Source organism: Megascapheus bottae, chromosome 22 (genome assembly GCF_031878675.1).
Source record: "Megascapheus bottae isolate mThoBot1 chromosome 22, mThoBot2.hap1, whole genome shotgun sequence".
In the NCBI taxonomy this organism is placed as follows: Eukaryota; Metazoa; Chordata; class Mammalia; order Rodentia; family Geomyidae; genus Megascapheus; species Megascapheus bottae.
Window position 1 is genome coordinate 22,537,727 of NC_143530.1, and position 15,531 is coordinate 22,553,257.

Here is a 15,531-nt window from a genome sequence, read left to right on the forward strand (position 1 = left end):
GCCAGTCCTGGGCTTGGGCTCAGGGCCTGAGCACTGTCCCTGGATTTTCTCAAGGCTAGGGCTCTACCACTTGAGCCACAGCACCACTTCTGGCTTTTTTCTATGTATGTGGTACCGAGGAATCGAACCTGAGTCTTTGTGCATGGTAGGCAAGCTCTCTACCACTAGGCCAAACTCCCAGGTCCCACTTTTCTTTTTTCTAAGACTAGAACTTAAACAAAACTTGATGCTTTTGCTCATTGCTGGTGCCATGCCTCCAGCCCCAATGTATAACTTTTTAAGTAATTGCCTTTGTGATATCATGCCACCTTCCTTGCAGTCCTGTGAGATCTGTTCAGGCCTCTTTTGGGGGGGGGGGGCTGCTAATTTGTGATCTACCTGATTTCCGTTAAAAAAAATTTTGTGTTAAATGCTACAACTATGTCTTGAACTATGAAAATATATTTTCAGCACATCCAGTTGCCAAAGTTTTTCTGTCTCTTGGAGAAAAGAACTTATGAAATCAACTGACAAGGAAAAGCATTCTATTAACAGCTTGAGTATAACTGGATTGCGAACTGTTATTACTACAACTTCTTTCTGATTAAGATTACGACCATTTGGCTGTTCAATTACTTTATTTGTATTTACAGTTTCTAGAGTTTGCCATTCTAATAGGAACAATCTTTGCTGTACACTTTTTAAAAAAATACTGTGCTACTTTTTCTGGAACTGTTAAAATATACAGAATGGATCTATTGTTCATCAGCTTTATTTTTAAACATACCACTTATTTTGTTGAATTCTCAAAGACTGTATTTAGATCTCATAATGCTTTTTGTTAAATGTTTACAACAGTAAATAAGTTTGAATTCAAATAAATATTACTGGTCTTTGTATTGAAAAAAAAATTTTTTTGTTTTGTTTTTGCCAGAGCTTGGGCACTGTCTTTGAACTTCCTCAAAGCTATCTACCACTTGAGCCACAGTACCCCTTCTGGCTTTTTCTCTGTATGTGTGTACTGAGGAATCAAACCCAGGGCTTTATGCATTCTAGGCAAGCACTGGACCAGTAGTCTATACTCCCAGCCCCCAACTGATTTCCTTTTAAAAGTGCTGGGTACAGTGGGACATTACTGTAATCCAGATATTTAGGAGACTGAGACAGGAAGATCTGGAGTTTGAGGGAAGCCTAGACAGCCCTATTTCAAAAGCAGTTGGGACTTAACTGTACCCCAAGAACATTTTCTTCACCCCTTTGTACTACCAGTCTCCTCTCTGGGCTCATTCTCATAGGATTCTGAATTCTCTCTCTCTCTCTTTTTTTCAATTTAATAGAGTTCTTTTCTGTTTCTCCTTTTCTCAGCTTTGTAGCGTATTGTTGAAGATTTGGTGATACCCACATTAGGGCCTTAGTGTTCTGCCTATTTTAAACTTGTTCTTTAGAAGGACTGTTGTTTTATGAAAGGAAAATAAAACATTCCATAAAGTGAACTTTCTGTTTCTCTTGGCAGGTCCCTCACAACCTTGGGGTTGGTTATATCATCACTGGCTGACCAGGCAGCTGGCAAGGGAAAAAACAAGTTTGTGCCTTATAGAGATTCAGTCCTCACTTGGCTTCTTAAGGTAAGTTGTTGTTGCTCAACTTTTCTGCCAACCGAAAACTATTTTCAGTTGTGACTGGAGAAAAGGTATGTGTCAGACTAGCCGAACACATACTGTTAGCCTAATTCCCAGTCACCCAAATGCATAGTTACCTCTACTTCTACTACAGTCTTACTTGGCAGGTGTCAGTCTTAACTTTGAATAAATCAGTCACATCCCTTCTTGTCATAACATACCTTTGCAATGTGAACATGCTTCCACATAGCATTTTCTTCATGGAGAGCCATGTCATTTGTGCAGATTGACTCTTCCCATCAAATAGGCTTCCCTAAGGTACTGTTTGAAATGCTTTCCAGGACAACTTGGGGGGCAACAGCCAGACTTCTATGATAGCCACCATCAGCCCAGCAGCAGACAACTACGAGGAGACTCTCTCCACACTAAGATACGCAGATCGCGCCAAAAGGATTGTGAATCACGCTGTTGTAAATGAGGACCCCAATGCCAAAGTCATCCGGGAACTGCGGGAGGAAGTAGAGAAACTCAGAGAGCAGCTCTCACAGGCTGAGGTGAGACCAGCTCAGGGCTCCTTCTCTTTGAAGTTCCTTTACCTGTATTTCTGACAAGCGAGGTCATGCCTGCTTGCAATGCTCTGTCATCTCCTTATGATTCAACATTCTGGTGTTTGTTGGCATGGACTCTGCATTGTGAATTGTCACCATGAGTCACAAAGGATTCCTGTCCTGGCAGCTTACAGACAAGGAGGCAAACACCATCATTTCTGTTACTATCAAATTTGTTTGCTTCTCTAACTCAGTGGGCCCTTGACCTGTGGACTGTGCACAGAGCCTTGTAGTTTGCAGAGGAGTTGGGTACCATTGCCTTGTTAAGTCATGGAGATGGTATAATAATCATGAGTGCTAAACATTAGGAATGATACCAAATCTGAACATAGTTCCCCTATGGTTAATAAATAAGCACATAGTCCTCCAGATAGGTGCTGCTTTGTGCAGATTTCTGGGTAAAGTACTGTTTCATTTGAACTATGTATAAGTTCTGAGACAGAAATGAAAAGACTTGGCTGAAGTCATATGCTGCCCGTGCGACTGTGGACTTAATCTGATCTCTCTCTCTCTCTCCCTCTCTCCCTCCCTCTCCCTCCCTCCCTCCCTCCCTCCCTCCCTCTCTCCCTCCCTCTCTCCCTCCCTCCCTCCCTCCCTCCCTCTCTCTCTCCGTCTGTCCCTCTCTCCCTCTGCCCCTCTGCCTCTCCCTCTCTCCCCTTACCTTTTATTTCCCTTTTTGTTTGTTTGTTTTTGGTGATACCAGGGTTGGAATTCAAGGCCTCGTACTCGGGAGACTACTGTTCTTACCATTTAGCCACACTTCCAGCCTTCTATCTGATATTCCTAAGTTCATATTTTTTCACATCACTTTCTTGACTCCACTCTAATGGGTGGGGGACGCATAATGGCCATTAATGAGTACTGGTATCCCAAGTGCAGATGCTTTTATACCTTTTTGTTCACATCTTTGTCTTCCGCACTGAAAGCACAGGAAGCTATGTTTTATTAATGGTTTCATCTCTAACCCCTAACCCAACAATGATGTTTAAAAAAATGGTTGGAAAATGCTCCTCTAAGTACCTTGTACATAGTAAGTGTTCAGGAAAAGGTGGTTTTTATTTTGCCATTAAGCTTATATCTCTATTGATGCTAAGAAGAGTTTGAAAGACTCCAGAGATATCAAAATGCTGATAAAGCTTAAAGAGTTGCAACCCCAGGAGGAAAGTGTAATGGTTCTGAAACTTGTGTCTCCGTAGACTGTCTGCTTCTTGTTCCTGTTTACACTTCTACTGTTACCATATTACCTAGACCCTATGGCTTGGGAAACACCTGACCAAAGGAAAGACAGGGAGCCAGATGGTTCTACGTGGAACTCTAGATGTGTATTCAGCATTAAATATTATTCAGGCTCTGAGAGGTACTCATCCCTAGATTCCAGATCGTCACTATTCCAGCTTCTGGTCTAAGCCCTATCTTTCTTGCTCATTGGGCTTTTCTCACAATAACTTAAAAGTGTCAAAGCAAATCATCACATAAAGCTCCCTTCAGTTTTTTTGGGGGGTGGAGAGGGCGTTGTTTGTTTTTATTTTGTTCTGTTTTGTTTTGTTGGTCATGGGGTTTGAACTCTGGGCCTGGATGCTGTCCCTGAGCTCTTTAGCTCAAGGCTTGATCTACAGCGCCACTTCCGGTTTTCTGGTGGTTAATTGGAGATCCGAGTCTCAGGGAATTTGGTGCCCAGAGTGGCTTTGAACCATGATCCTCAGATCTAAGTCTCCTGAGTAAGTAGGATTACAGACGTGAGCCACCGGCGCCTTGCTCCCTTCAGTTTTTTTTGTGCAGGTATTACAGTTGGAACTCAAGGCCTCATTCTCTCACTTCACTTGCTTGCTTAGAGCTGGTGCTTTATCATTTGAACCAAGCATAGCATACTCCTGATTATTTTGGAGGTGGAATCTCATAGACTTTTCTGCCTTGTCTGGGTTCAAATTGTAATTATCTGGTCTCAGACAGTTACATTCTCCCAAATAGGTGTGAGTAATTGGTGCCCAGCTTCTCCTCAATTTTTTTTTTTTTGGTCAGTCATGGAGCTTGAACTCTGGGCCTGGGTACTGTCCCTGAGCTCTTCAGCTCAAGGCTGCCACCCTACTCCTGAGCCTGGACATTGTCCCTGAGCTCTTCAGCTCAAGGCTATCACCCTATCCCTTGAGGCACAGCACCACTTCTGGTTTTCTAGTGGTTAATTGATCTTTAATCTTTAGCCTTTAGTGCCTGGGCTGGCTTTCAACCTGGATCCTCAGATCTCAGCTTCCTGAGTAGCTAGGATTATAGGTGTGAGCCACTGTACCTGACTTCAAATTGTTTTTAAACTACAGTATATATATTCAGATTCTGTAGTCATTTTTATTGAACAAACAGCCTTGCTTCCCAGTGATGGATAAATACAACCTTGCAGAAAGGTGGTTAAAATGCCCCTAATTTTAAAGTAAATAAAAAGAATCATCACCTTTCCTATCTGTTACTATAACTGGAATTTTTGTTTTGTTTTGTGTCAGTCCTGGGCCTTGAACTCAGAGCCAGGTACTATCTCTCAACTTTGTTGCTCAGAGCTAGCTCTCTACCACTTGAGCCACAGCCCCACTTCCAGCTTTTTTTTGGTGGGGGGTTGTTTGCCTGAAGATAAGAGTCTCACAGATGTTCTTGCCCTGGCTGGTTTTGAACCACAAACGTGAGATTTCAGCCTCTTTAGCAGCCAGAATTAATGGCATGAACCAGTGGTGTCTGGCTTGGACTGTGTTTATAGGTGGTATGAATTGATCTCTGTCTTACTGAAAAATAAGTCAGAGAAACTTTTATTTTTCCTCCTTTGATATTTCAAAAATTAACTTTAGCATACTATTCAGTCTTTAAATGTGGTGATTAACTTCACACAATGGCTTTGTTAACCATTCATTGGGGCAATAGTGGTTTTCTCCTTGGAACAGGTGCACTGATGTCCTTTAGAATTGGTTTGATTTCTGGAAGTCTGAAATCCTTGCTAATAGTGTGTGAAGTAATTGCTTCCAGTAAACTGTTGCCGCTTGCTGAAGGACATGTATATCTGTTATATAGGTATATGTCTTGTGTATAATGCTGCAAGACTTTTGAAAGTCAGAGGTCTCTGGTTTCATTTTAAAGGCCATGAAGGCCCCAGAACTGAAGGAGAAGCTTGAAGAGTCTGAAAAGCTGATAAAAGAGCTAACGGTGACATGGGAAGAGAAGCTGAGGCGAACAGAAGAGATTGCACAGGTAACCTGATACTTTGGGCCTAAAACACTGTGATTCTCTTTAATAGGTTGACTTTTCTATACATTTTCTTGCCATTCTCAAAAACCTCTCTTGCTGCTAACCCAGAGACAGCACAGATCATTTTAGACCTTGTGTCTTTTATTAGTTTACAGTTTGCTCTGTGTATTGCTAAAAGTGGTCAGAAGTGCTGTGCTTGAACAGGCAAGCTTGCAGGAAATGCCTTTCCTGCTTTCTGTTCCTCTCATTTGAACCAAAGTCCATTTTGTTCTCTTACAGTACTTGATCGATAGTTCTCACTAGCAGAGAACTTGAGACACATACTACAATAGCACTGTTTCAATGTGTTTGATTCTTTGGGCTTATTGGAAAATGCTATAGGAGCTTTAATAAAACATTAAGGACTGATTCTGCAGTGGTGTGAGCATGTGTGTTGTGCACACACATTTTAATTCTACTTACCACTTGGAAATATTGGATTCTCTCACTTAACTAAAAAGTAGTCAATGTACCTCAGTCTGTTTCTGCTTCTATAATTCTTACAGATAACACATGTGCACACTTTCTTCCTCTCCTGCTTTATGGTTTTCCATTGCACCTAACACCATTAAGATTCTACTTATAACATACTTGTTTTTGTGGTGTTTCCTCTCATTAGAATGAATATATTCATGAAAAGAAGAACTTAGTTTATTCACTACTGTATTCCTAGCCCTAAATTAGGACCTACTACATTGTACATTCTATTAAATAATTCTCGAACAAATGTTTTTTTTTTTTTAATGAAGGAATGTTTGAATTCATGCCATTCAACTATAGGGTCATCAACTTGCTCTTTTAACCCTATTTCCCCATCTCGCCATCCCCCACCCCTCTTTCTCTTTCTGTGCCAGACTTGAGGCTTGAACTCTGGACCTGCATGTAGTTCCTCAGCTCTTTTACTCAAGGCTAGTGCTCTACATAACGATTCAAGAACTCTCTTGACCATATACTCTTTTTACGGCCTTCTCTGGTCTCTTAACCCTTCATGATTTCCATCCTTGAAGACCTTCATCTCTATGTCTTCCTTCATGGAACAGTGTTCTCTCTTTTTCTAATAAACAACTTTATTTTATTGTAAGGGAGATGTACAGAGGAGTTACAGTTACATAAGTAAGGTAATAAGTACATTTCTTGTTGAACATTGTTACTCTCTCCCTCATTTTCTCCCACTTTCCCTTCTCCTCAACTCCCCTCCCCCCTTTACAAGTCATAAAGTTCTTTTGAATTGTAACTCTATGGTCTTAGTCCCTCTGTGAGACTCTTCACCTCCTTAATGGCTGAGAGGGTGTCTGGCTCCCCCTTGGTTCCCCTGTGACTATCCTAAGATGTCAGATACCGCAGGCTCTCAGTAAACTTGGTTGAGCTGAGTAGAATGTGTCATCTCATTGGCATTGTCCCCAGAAACGGTGACTTACTCTTTCCATGGATACCTCTTGTGAATAGAGCAACAAATAACAGTCCCCTGCTTTTCTCTATTTTTGTGCCCAGGAGAGACAACGACAGCTTGAGAGCATGGGGATTTCTCTGGAGACCTCTGGTATCAAGGTGGGGGATGACAAGTGCTACTTGGTCAACCTGAATGCAGACCCTGCTCTCAACGAACTTCTGGTTTATTATTTAAAGGTGAGAGAGTGTATAAGTAGACTGATAGCTACAATCCTCAATCATTCACATAATAGTCCCAGTTGAACATGGATGCCTGTCTCCATGATTTTTTTTTTTTTTTTTGCCAGTCATGAACTCTGGGCCTGGGAGCTATCCCTAAGCTCTTCAGCTCAAGCTCAAGGCTAGTGACCTACTCCCTGAGCCACAGCACCACTCCAGTTTTCTGGTGGCTCACTGGAGATGAGTCTCATGGACTTTTGTACCCAGGCTGGCTTTGAACCACAATCCTCAGATCTTAGCCTCCTATGTAGCTAGGATTACAGGTGTTAGCCACTGGTACCCAACTGATTTTTTTTAATCCATTATGACTGTCATTAAAAGTAAACAAAGGCCGGGCACTAATGGCTCACGCCTGTAATTCTAGCTGCTCAGGAGGCTGAGATCTGGTTCACAGCCAGCCATGGCAGGAAAGGTCACATGCCTGTTACATCCAGTTAACCTCAAGAAAAATGGAAATGACACTGTGGCAGTAGAGCAGTAGCCTTGAGCAGAAGAGCTCAGGGACAACTCCTAAGCCCTGAGTTCAAGCCCCATGTCTGACAAAATTTTAAAAAGTAAAAGGATGGGTGCCATTGTCTCACACCTGTAATCCTAGCTCCTTAGGATCTGAGAATCCAGGTTTGAAGTCAGCCTTGGCAGGAAAGTCTTTGAGACCTACGTTAAACAAAGGATAATATAGACTTTTACCATTGACTATGAAAAATTCCTGTTTCACCTGAGCCTGGTAATTGGTGTAAATTCCCTGTGAATGGAGGCATCAGAAGAATGAATGGCCAACTGCTGGTGCCCAGGTGATCCTCATACACAGAAAGCTCCAAATTGGCCAAGTGCTAGTAGCACTAGGATTGTGTCTGTAATCCTAGATACTCAGAAGGCTGAGATCTGAGGATGTGGGTGGTTTGAAGTCAACTGGAGCAGGAAAGACCAGGAAGCTCTATCTCTGGTTAACAACCAGAAAACTAGAAACGATGCTGTGGCTCCAGGTGGTAGAGTGCTAGCCTTGAATGAAAAAGCTCAGGAAGAGTACCCAAGCCCTGAGTTAAAGCCCTACAATCAACAAAAAAGGAAAAGAAAAGAAAGCTCCAAATGTGAGGTAACACAGGTTCTCACTCTAGGTTCAGCCAACCTCAGAAGTCTTAGAGGTTCTCAGTTATGTTCCGAGTAACTCTAAGGAGATCTAAAGATCCACATGTGCTTACAAAGGCCCAAGAGCTAGAGCAGGCATCCAAGACTGTCTTTTCTTTAAACTTATGTCTTGATAAAAAGACTTGCTAGCCAAGCTCAGTGTCTCATGCCTGTAATCCTAGCTACTGAGGAGATTGAGATCTGAGGATTGTGGTTCAAAGCCATCCCGGGCACTAATGACTGAGAGATTCTTTATCTCTAATTAACCACTAGAAAACCAGAAGTGGTGCTGTGGCTCAATGGGTAGGGTGGTAGCCTTGAGCTGAAGTGCCCAGGGACAACACCCAGGCCCAGAGTTCAAGCCCTGTGACTGACCAAAATAAATGACCTGCCTTCTAATCACCTCTTGCAGTTGTTACTTTTACTTTGGCCTCAGTATGCACTGGCCATGTTGAATGGGTTACTGCCGCAGTCCCTGGCTCTAGAACCCACTACCACCCTTAACAAGTATCCAGGATTCCACAGAACATTGTGTGCCTAAAGTTCTGTCTGTTTATGTTAATTGAATTAGTGCTTAAAGTTAATTTGACTTCAAAAGAACTGTAGCATCACAGTCAGGTAGCCTTCAAAAAACAAAAACTCCACTATATATACACAATGAAGAGCAGAGGCAAATAGCATCTTGCCATTTTTATTAAAGTAGTTTTGACTTCTTGGGCCCCCCAAAGGTTTCAGAAATGCCAGATTACCAGGCAATCCTTTTGTAACTGCTGGTTTTAAGTAATCAGTAAGACAACTCAAATAAGACCCATCATTAACAATAATATAGGGCATCCAATTGACTGATTGACTGTTAGGGAGGGCATATCTAATCACACACACACACACACAAAGTCAGTCACATATATATTACAAGGTTCTGGTAGTATATAGAAATAAGTAATGGTTGGAAGGCTTAGGGACTTGGGTCTTGAAGGCAGCTTACACACACCATCCATATATTTAAACATGAATTACCCACTTAGGAAATGTTTGGTGGACATCACTTTGTTCAAATTCCTGGTCTTTCCAGGGAATGTATAAAATGCAGTAGAGAATGGACTAGAGTTGCAGTATGGGCCTTCCAGCTTTTGTGATCTTTAAGTTCTGTTTTTCCCAGATTAAATATGGTATAAATAGTCTATGACTTATTGAGAGTCCATGAACCAACTTAAGATCTGCTCATTTAGGAAATAGAGTGAAGAAATGCTCTCTGAAATCTTAATTTTAGAAGAATCTTCTCTGTGGCATATTTCTTTATGCCACAGAGAAGACTGGTTAACTATTTTGTAAAGCAACAGATTAATGAGCAGTAGATGAAGAGTGACTAGGCCACTGGTGGTTGTGATACTGGTGTATCTGATGTGTCAGTTCTTAGTCACACCAGTCGCACACCCACAGTACTCAACAATTTATTTTAAAAGTTAAGAGTGTTAAGGGTAAGCTTTTGAATTCTAGTGCAGCAGTTCTCTAGCATGATTCATTTTTAATAGTCATGTATATTTTGTTAGGTTATTAAGAATGATTGTGGACTTACTTTTAAGTGTGGGATTTTCTTTTTTCTTTAACAATGTATTCTTAGGATCATACCAGAGTGGGTGCAGATACCTCTCAAGATATCCAGCTCTTTGGTATAGGGATTCAGCCTGAGCACTGCGAGATTAATATTGCTTCCGACGGAGATGTTACTCTTACTCCAAAAGAAAATGCAAGGTAAGAGAAATGAGTAGCAACTTCACATGCCTCTTGTGTCTTTTCAAAAAGAGGAAGCTACCTTTTTGTGGGTTTTGTTTTGTTTTGTTTTTGCTTCAGTTACATCAGAGTTCCGGATACATTAGATCTCTATGAAGTTTGCTTTCTTTTTAGACAGTAGTATAACCACATTTAGAAGCCCCAAACTCTATTATTATTATTATTATTATTATTTTATTGTTATTATTTTGTCAGTCATGGGGTTGAACTCTTGGCCTGAGCTCTATCCCTGACCCATTCAGCTCAAGGCTACTGCCCAACCCCTTGAGCCACAGCCTTACTTCCCATTTTCTAATCATTCATTGGAGATAAGAATCTCATGGTCTTTTGTGCCTGGGCTGGCTTTGAACCCTGATCCTCAGATCTCAGCCTCCTGAGTAGCTAGGATTAAAGGCGTGAACCACCACACCTGACTTCCTAACTCTATTATTATTATTAATAACGACCTTTGTCAGAGTTGAACTACTGCTATGAAGGAGTGATTATTTTCATTACATGAGAACATGTTCTCATACTATCACTCCGAACTTAAGAGTCCTATAGAGACCAAGACTCACATAAGATGACTATAGAAGTAACTTACTGGAAAAAAATAGAAGTTGAAATAATATCCATTATTTCCTTCCATCAAACTTCACCTTCTAATAAATTTACCTTTAATTAACAAACCCTTCCCCTAATAGTTTGTTTCTAAATTACATCAAAATCTTCTTTATTGTGAGGAGCTAGTCCTTGAATGTTAGGGATTTTTTTGTTGTTGTTGATTTTGCAAATGTTAACCAACCTTTCCTTTGATGACCTTTTCTGTCTCTGGTCGTGAGTTTTGGTGGACATTGGTGACATCATGGCATAGACTTGTTATAGTGTACAAATTGTTACTCCTCCAGGTATTTGTTGAAATACATCTATGAAATGAAAGGACTTTAGTTATCTCTGAGTGCCAGAGTTGGGTTTCATGCTCCTTCTTGTTCCTGACATCTTCCTTTTGTGTTCCTTTAGGTCTTGTGTAAATGGCACTCTTGTGTGTAGCATCACCCAACTGTGGCATGGTGATAGGATCCTGTGGGGGAATAATCACTTTTTTAGGTAATATCTTGGTGTTCTCTTGTACTTTCATGTGTATTTTTTCATGTTATCTAGTTAAGTATAAATAAGATTTTCTCTATGGTGAAAAACCACACAGAATCAACTTACCTAAGAGGAAACGACGAGATTGGTTCAAAGACTTTGAAAAGGAAACAAGTCCCGCAGAGCATGACCTGGATGCGGCCAGTGAGGCTTCCTCAGAACCAGACTATAACTATGAATTTGCACAGATGGAAGTTATCATGAAGACTCTGAATAGTAATGGTAAGACCCTAGCCCTGAATTCCAGCATTTGTGTTCCTTATTACCAAACATTAGGACAGCATTTTTGGGGAGGAGAACTATCCTCTAAACATAAAGTTGGGGCTCTTCTTGGGATCACCTGAGGAAATGAATTTGTGAACCTGGCCCAACCCAATATCCTTTCTGAGTGTCCTTGGGGCCCTGAAAAATCCCCAGATTGAGCCAAGGAGGACGCTCAGGATCAGAGGGCCTGAGACAGATAGCCTCTGCCTGATAATGTTCTGGGAGAGTTTTGTTTTTCAGAGTGTTCTCCCTTCAAGAGTGACTGTCTCATTATACTTTTTTTTTTTTTTTAGCCAGTCCTGGGCCTTGAACTCGGGGCTTGTGCATTGTCCTTGGACTTTCTCAAGGCTAGAGCTCTACCACTTGAGCCACAGCACCACTTCCAGCTTTTTTCTATGTATGTGGTTCTGAGGAATTGAACCCTGGTCTTTGTACATGCTAGACCAGCACTCTACCACTAGGCCAAACTCCCAGCCCTCATTCTTCTCTTTTAATAAATATCTCTTGGAGGAATTTGAGCAAGATTGGAGAATTTTCAGGTCTCCTTAATGAAATTAGGGACTCTATAAAGATTTTGACTTTTTTTTTTTTTTCTCGCCAGTCTTGGGCTTGAGCTCAGGGCCTGAGCACTGTCCTTGGACTTTCTCAAGGCTAAAGCTCTACCACTTGAGCCTCAGCACCACTTCCAGCTTTTTTCTTTGTATGTGGTACTGAGGAATTGAACCCGGGTCTTTGTGCATGCAAGGCAAGCACTCTACCACTAGGCCAAACTCCCGGCCCCAAAGATTTTGACTTTTTTAAAAAAATCCTCTCCTTATGGACTTTTAGGCACAGGAACCCTTTAATAAAAAATGAAGATCAGACTTTGAAAAATAAGGATAGTGTCTTTATGTAGAGTATATGGCCATGAAAAGAACATGATATTACAAAAGAAGTTTGGTCATTTCTTTCTTTACATAGTCTTTAGATTAGTTAGTAGGCCTTTTAACAAGATGGGCTTTAGCTGAAAATCTGGTTGCAGGATGGTCCCACTTATCCACCAATGAAGAGGAGTCCGAAAGACATGCCAACATGGTGTTGAGTGATCAGAATCATATTAATGAGTCATTTCACAAAATTCCTGAGCAACAAGTGTTTTGTGAGGGATCTTTCAAAAGCTCAAGTAGATTCATGTTAAGACAGGAAGTGCAAAAAGGGGGTGAGCTCCAAACCCCAGGTAGAGTAGTATAAGCAGAGGCAGATTATTTCATCATCAAAAGAGCTGCAGCATTATCACATAGCATTAATTCCTCCATCCCTTTACCCAGACCTATTAGAGTCATTGGTGGTATTAACAAGTTATTTCTTTGCATCCCGGATAAAACCTGTTCTTCAGTATTGATGTTGTCAACAAAAACGAATGGTTACCCTTCTCTCCTTTTTTCCCCCCCAATTCCACCAGTAAATGGAGCTTCCTTCTGTGTGGGATACACATTGCTGGGCTGCAAAAGTTGGGGTGATGATGAACAATAGCATTCACAGGGTCCCCCCTCTCACACTTAGGTGGCTTCCCCGTAGTAAGCCTGTCTGCCTGGTGGTCGTCCCCTTGGTGGTCTTATTTGAAGATTCTTTTCCCTCTCCTGTGGTTTCAGACGAAGCTCCTCCACAAACACTGGGACAAAGGTTATGAATGGACTGGTGTTAGCATGAGAGCTTGGCTGGTTTCTAGCAGTGCTGCTGACCAATGCTTGTGCTACATGCTTTGCCAAAGTGTTGCGGACATGCCTGGGAAGAAGCAGAAGCTTCAGGCTTGATAGAGATGCTGTGTATGCTGGTGGGAAACATGCCTGCCATATCCCAGCCCAACTCCCTTCCCAGTGATTAAAATCTGACCAGTGGTCTTTCCCCATGATAGCCAACAGCATGGAGAGGGATGGTTGCTACTGTTACTAATAGCTTTATTGCTCTTGAGAACAGAACAGTTCAGAACAATGGTATTTCTGATATATTCGCGTCCATTTTCCTCAAAAGTAACCAAGAATAATGTGGGTTTGAGTCTCTAGAGTAAATACCGGTCTACCACCGAATTCATTTGAGCTTAAAAGTTTTTTGTTTTAAATCGTGTAGTATCTATAAACAATAACTGCCTTCTACTCAAGGGCTCATAATAGAAATTAGATGCTCATGTCTTTTCCCAAAGTCAGTGAGAACTAACTCTATAGTGATGAACTAGTGAGGAGCTGGCCAAGGTAGTACAGCCTATTTATTCCATCTAGGATTTAAAAGTGTTTGTTTGTTTGTTTTGCTTTGGATATCTGGGGATATGACTTTTCATACTCTTTCCCACATAAATTTTCTCTTACCAGCACTACTACCACCATCTTTCCTTCCATTCTTTAGATAGGAAATTACTCTGAGCTCATTTCAAAGCCATCTACCAGGGAAGAATGAGTTAATGAAGAGGGTGTATTGCTATACCACCAAAATAGCACTGTCTTTTCTTTCTTCTTAAAAACACTAACTCTTTGGTGTCTTGACTTAAGTACCAGTATACAGTTCTTTTGAAAGGAAAAGTGGACTAGAGGTATACCCCCAAACCCTGAGTTTAATCCCCATCTAGGCAAGAGAAGAGGGGAAGGGAAAAGAGGAAAAAGGAAGGGAAGAGGTGAAACAAAGCTGGACAATCGCCTAATATCTGATTGAGTCATTTGAGAACAGGACAAATGATCTTTGGCTTCTGTCCCATATCAGACAGTCAGATTGCCTTGTCAGTTAGGAGGATCTATTTAAAAACATGCGGGATAGTGGCAAAGGCTTCAAATTGATAAGAGAAAGAGCTATTTTAAGATGTCTGTGACAAAGATATTTCTGGGAGCCCTAGCCCTCTACTGAGGCTGTGGTGAATCTCAGGAAGGTGAACCCAGGAATGTGCTGTGCCACAGCAGGCTCAGAAGTCTCCATTATGTTGTTCTTTCTCTCTTCCAGCTCTGAACATTGATTTTGGCCCCTCGCAAGGATGGTGCATAATAGTTGTACTGTGTCATAATAGTGAATATGAGTCCAAGCTCAAACCTCAGTACCTCTCCATTTCCAAAACAAAGGGAATACTTTCATGAGATGACACCTGCAAAGAGTCCAGTCCCTCTACTGAGATATTGCCAGTCAGTAGCCTCTGGGGCTCTCACTTTTATTAAAACAATTCACCCATCTGAACGCATGATTTTTTTGACAGTTCTGCCTGAGCACCGTCTTTGAGCTTTCTCAAGGCTAGACCTCTACTACTTGAGCCACAGCACCATTTCTGGCTTTTTCTATGTATGTGATACCAAGGAATCAAACCCAGGTCGTCATGAATGCTAGCCAAGCACTCTACCACTAGGCCAAACTCCCAGCCCCTTGTGATTTTTTTTTTTGTTTTTTTGCTAGTCCTGGGGTTTTGAACTCAGGGTCTGGGCACTGGCCATGGACACTTTTTGCTCAAGTCTAGCACCCTGCCACTTGAGCCATAGCACAGATTTTTCTGAGTATTTGATTCAGAGGAATCGAACCTACGGCTTTGTGCATTCTAGGCAAGCACTCTTCCACTAGGCTACACCCCGGGCAATAATGAGGAGTATTTTGAAAGCTGGTCAATAGCCATAATAAAGTTATGTAAAAATGCCTTCTGAGTCATTTTCATTACTTCTTAGAAATGAGACTTGTGAGGACTAACTGTGGGAAGACAGGCCAAGTGGCACTGAATAGCAGGCAACTGTGTGAACATACAAGGAGGAAACTATATCCCAGGCATTCCCTCCCAGGTCCACCAACTGAGGAGAAATACTTACTGTGGTAGTAGTTTTCTTGTCATATCCTCTAGGCTTTGTAACTTACTATCTTCCTGCAGTGTACTTTCTTAGGGATATCAAATTTTACATACATGGCCAGTGACTTACATCTGTCTCCATGGTATCTGGCTGATTGGTCATTACCAAGTTAGATAACTTGTTGAGCTCTAACTAGTTCTTTAGAGTCAAGTCCTTCCTATACCACAGCCACCACTAGTGATTGTAGCTGCTTCATTGAGCGCTAGATCTCTTGGCATGTGTGACCCTGCTCAGCCATGTGAA

The 15,531-nt window shown here is 41.5% G+C and overlaps 1 protein-coding gene across 1 annotated transcript in view; it reads left to right on the top strand.

Moving 5' to 3' along the window:
* Kif13a (kinesin family member 13A) overlaps positions 1-15,531 on the top strand; it is a 168,118-nt gene that overhangs the window by 106,963 nt on the left and 45,624 nt on the right. Inside the window, 7 exon segments of the mRNA XM_090356335.1 lie at positions 1,493-1,604; positions 1,940-2,152; positions 5,321-5,431; positions 6,959-7,093; positions 9,882-10,012; positions 11,051-11,137; positions 11,235-11,401. Of these exon segments, the coding sequence (XP_090212461.1) occupies positions 1,493-1,604; positions 1,940-2,152; positions 5,321-5,431; positions 6,959-7,093; positions 9,882-10,012; positions 11,051-11,137; positions 11,235-11,401 (956 nt within the window).